The sequence below is a fragment of the Rhinopithecus bieti genome, unplaced genomic scaffold (genome assembly GCF_001698545.2).
Source record: "Rhinopithecus bieti isolate Rb0 unplaced genomic scaffold, ASM169854v2 scaffold_1348, whole genome shotgun sequence".
Lineage (NCBI taxonomy): Eukaryota > Metazoa > Chordata > Mammalia > Primates > Cercopithecidae > Rhinopithecus > Rhinopithecus bieti.
This window is the reverse complement of record NW_016803373.1, coordinates 572571-576940: the sequence shown is the minus strand read 5'-3', so window position 1 is coordinate 576940 and position 4370 is coordinate 572571. Positions and strand designations below refer to the sequence as shown.

Below are 4370 nucleotides of genomic sequence, written 5' to 3'. Positions count from 1 at the left end.
AAAAAAAAAAAAAAAAAAAAATCTTTTAAAAAAAAAAAAAAACATATTTTAATTTAAAAAAAAACATTAAAATTTGTGGTGGGGAATGTTTTAAACTTAGGAAATAGGTAAATTACTTCCATTCACCTTAAGAAACAAATCAATTTATATCCTTAGTTCTTGCTGCCTCTGTGAAATTACTTGAATTTAGCATGCTTTTTCATGTCTTCTGTCCATTGAATAATAAAATAGATGCAAGTTTCCTTTTATCCTTTGAAAAGACCCCTTCAGGCTCCTTCCTGTAAAATCTTATGCTCTTGAATTTAGTCCTGTCTGCTTCTACATTCAGCTCAGGCCTAGCTCCTCTCTCCTCAACACCACAAAGTATTTTCTACTGGCTTGGGTCCCTCAGGTTGATGACCTTATAGAAAAGTTGCTCTGAGCTAAAGAGGTGACTCCAGCTTCCCTTCTGATATGACTCTGCATCATTTTTTAAAAGACATTGAAGTTTGAATGAACTGACACTACTTACTATTTTACCTGTTTTATTTCAATGCTTTTATTGAGAAAAGGCGAGAAATATTTTACTCTCATAATAAAATCTCATATTACCCTAATAAATGTTTACCAAAGAGAAATTACCAAAAAACAGATAACTCAAGTAGTTACTTATTTTAGTTATTTAAATGGCTACACCACTGGGAATTCTGGAATGTCTTTAGCTTCATTGATTTATTTCTCCAGGTGAAAATCTAGTCCTGCCTTTACCTACTCATGAAATTTGGTGTTAGATGAATACTCTGTCCGGGCTTTTTCACTTTCCTGACATGTGAAATGAGGTTAGACTGGTTGGACTGTTTAGGTTCTTGTGGTGTTAACACCTAATTCACATGTTTTATTTTTTTTTCTTCATTTTCTGGTATGTGGATCCCTCCACACATCTTATATTCAGTAGCAGGGGAGAGGTGCTCAAATTGGGCCAGGAGCAGCTGCAGACCAAATCTAGAAAGAGAATGTGGACTTCTCAGGAGGTTAGTAGAGACTAAAAATAGATACAGTTAACTGGGAGCAGGTGTGTCATTCCTACCTGAGGCTTGTCGAGGTTTCTCCCTCGACTCCCTGCCCACCACGTCATAATCACCTGACTCCTCCTCCCCTGGAGCAAATTCTGGGAGTTTTCGTATCAGCCTGGATGGCTCCTGGTAGTCAGGGCGAAGGGGAAAGATGCGATCGTAAGTCGAGTTGGACTCTTGTTCACTAGGTGATGAGGAGCGGTTATTGTTGAACATGCTAGAATCACTTGGCAGGGAAAGGCTGACTGTCATTTCATCATCCAGCATCCTCCGAGAAGCCTGGAAGAGAATAACAAGGAGAAAGACACGCTGGCACAAAAGAGATGGTCAATTCCTCCCCTTCTTAAACTCAGCTCTTCCATGCAAATGAAATAACTCTTTACTACTGTTTAACCCCAGTGACACTGGACATGCTAGGGATGCAGTCTGGGTCCACAGATGCCTGTGTTGTAGAAACTTAGAATAATCCTTCATTTCTTCAAGGCAGAATTTGATCTTCTAATTTCTATGATGTGCTTTCTGAAACACTTAAAAAAAAAGAAAGGATTATCTCCATGATGCTATAAGAACCTATCGGTAGCCAAATATCTCAATCTTATAGAGTTTTCTATGTTTTATTAAATGATGGGTTTTGCTGGCTTACCCTTTAACTGCTTGGTTTTGGGATAGACATAAATTTTTTATTAACTTAATAAATGTGCTATAACATGATGAATCAATAGTTCTAATTGATCATTCTGACACCCTAAATTAGGATAATACCCACCACTGACCCATATTTTCACTAACCAAAATTAAAATGGCTACAATATGGAACAGGAAAGCCCTAGGTGTCCAGAGGTAACAATGTGACTTACACCTAATAAGGGAGGGAGAACAACAAAGCAACTATTTCTGTGGTATCTTATCTAATATAACCTGCCAGCTGCATCAAAAGGAAAATGCCAACATTTGCATGTATGTGACTATTTGAGTTTAAGCATGTAAAATGCTCCATTCCAACAAACACAGCTTGGGTGCTCAATGGCAAAACTTAGATGTGCACTTTTCCACTAGACTGAAAGGTCTTTTTTTGCAGTAATATTCCCAGTACTAAGCATGAAGCTCAGAACAAAGTAGGTACTCAATATATGTGGGTTGAATCTCTCAAAGAGGGACTGTTGAGGACACCATCAAAAGTATCCTACAAACAGTGCTACAGTCTACAGCTAAGTTAAGTAATGTTCTTAGAATGTATGTGTGTACTCAATGATTTTTCACATAAAATTTTGTTCCCAGGAAGAAATCCTGGGTGTCATTCCAGAGCACCTTGAGTCATCTTACTCAGGGTGTACAGGGGTAGAATTTCTCAGAGAACCAAGTTAAATATTCAAGGGCAAAATGTTTGCTCTACCTTTTACCTGGAGATTCCAACATTTCTCTCTTAGCCCATGAAGATATTCCAACAGGCCTCAGAATAAAGACTCAGAGAAGTGTGGTAAATTGTGGCTCACATAAAGAGAAAAAGAGCTCATAGAGTAGAGAACACATACCCTCCTCCCTTGGCTAAAATGTGGTCCTAACAGACAATTTAAGAAGGTTACATATCCTCTTCAAGCAGTTCAATGAATCTTCAGTTCACCACCACCCTCACTCTGGAATACCTCATTAAACACTAGTGTGTTCCAGCATTCTAAAGGAGGAAAAGTTTTGATATTTGCCTCATTCATGCCTTGAGACACCTCATGACAGTGAGTGAGTCTCTGTGCATTCTGTCTTTCAGTCTTCTGTGGCTATTTGTGAATTGAAAGCTTTAAGTGTTTTCAGACTGGTAGACATACTTGTGGGAAGCAAGGAGACCTCTTTCATGAAATATTCCTGCCTAAAAACCTTAAAACAAACATCAACCATCTCAGGAACCTGAGGGTGGCACAGGTCAGAAGGAATTGCAGGCTACTCATCAGGATTGCTCCTCCTTACCCCTGATTTGAGCCATTTTTCTCCCATCCTACATCTAGAACGCTCTGGAGACTCAAGCCCATTCTCATGGTGCCCTTTCCTCTCCTCTGGAATAGAGGTCCCATACAGGCATTGGTCTCCTCTGACACCCCACCCCCAAACACAGAAATCAATCAGGATTTCTCCTTCTTCCTGTTTCCTGTCCTCAGGAGGCAGTTCAAAGCCCCACAGCTCAGAGTTTCTGTGGCCTCTCCTAGTCCATGTCTAATGAGAGGAACTCATTGACCAGGAGAGGTGACCATGGCCAAATGTATAAATACTTAATCATCAGCAGGCCCCAAAAGAATCAGACACTAAGCAGCAGTGAGTTGCTATTTGGTCCAAGAAAGCAAGACAAGTCATAGATATTCCATCTTTGATGAAATGAATGTAGAAAGAAATCAATGCATTTCAATATTAACAACTGGAAAAAGCATGGAAGACTGGACACCAGTTGTATGACCTTAAGCACATCACATTTTCTCATCAGAAAAATAGTTAAATATAACAATACCTAAGAGTTATTACTCAATGAGGTGTATATAAAATTATGCACGAGGAAAAAGTCTGCTTCCTGTAAAGTGTTAGACAATGTAAAAAGTTGTTCAGATCATTTGGCATAGACAGAGTCTAAAGAGGGACTCAGAGGGATACATAATCATAACCATCAAGTGAACAAAAGTAGAAATACAGTAGTGAGAAACTTGACTTGAACATTAATGAAGCTGGATGTTTTTCTACACACACACACACACACACCAAACACACAAGCAAAGTGAAAAAAATGAGAAGGAACTTCAACAGCATTATCAGAAATTTCAGCTTGGCATTAGGAGAGTAATTCTTAAACTTGAATGTGCATCAGAAACACTTGTTAATTTTTTTTTTTAAGTATGGATGCCTGGACTCCACCCAAAATCCAGTGAATCAGAATCTTCAAGGAAAATGCCTGAGTTGAGATTCAATGTATTAAGAAGAGTTTTCTGCATTTCTGAGGAAGGTTAGGGAGGTTCCAACATCTCCACTCTAAAAATGAGAAAACAGACTTAGCTAATTCTTTTCTGGCTTCATTCCTATGTTTCTTGGTAGGCTCAATTAACTCCAACCATTAAAAAATGTTTGCAATGTGCCTTTTACTCCTGGGGCAACAGTGGCTTAAGAAAAAGAAAGGAGCGGGGGGTGGGGGGGGCAGAGCAAGATGGCCGAATAGGAACAGCTCCAGTCTCCAACTCCCAGCGCGAGTGACACAGAAGACCGGTGATTTCTGCATTTTCAACTGAGGTACTGGGGTCATCTCACTAGGGAGTGCCGGACAATCGGTGCTGGTCAGCTGCTGCAGCC

At 39.5% G+C, this 4370-nt stretch overlaps 1 protein-coding gene across 5 annotated transcripts in view; it reads right to left on the bottom strand.

Annotated features, from left to right (window-relative positions):
• The window catches only part of DDR2 (discoidin domain receptor tyrosine kinase 2), a 165578-nt gene that overhangs the window by 18258 nt on the left and 142950 nt on the right, over positions 1-4370 (bottom strand). For all 5 annotated transcript variants that reach the window (XM_017881702.1, XM_017881711.1, XM_017881731.1 and 2 more), the window contains one exon: positions 1121-1331. In XM_017881702.1, coding sequence (XP_017737191.1) covers positions 1121-1331 — 211 coding nt within the window. The remainder of the gene's footprint in view (positions 1-1120; positions 1332-4370) is intronic.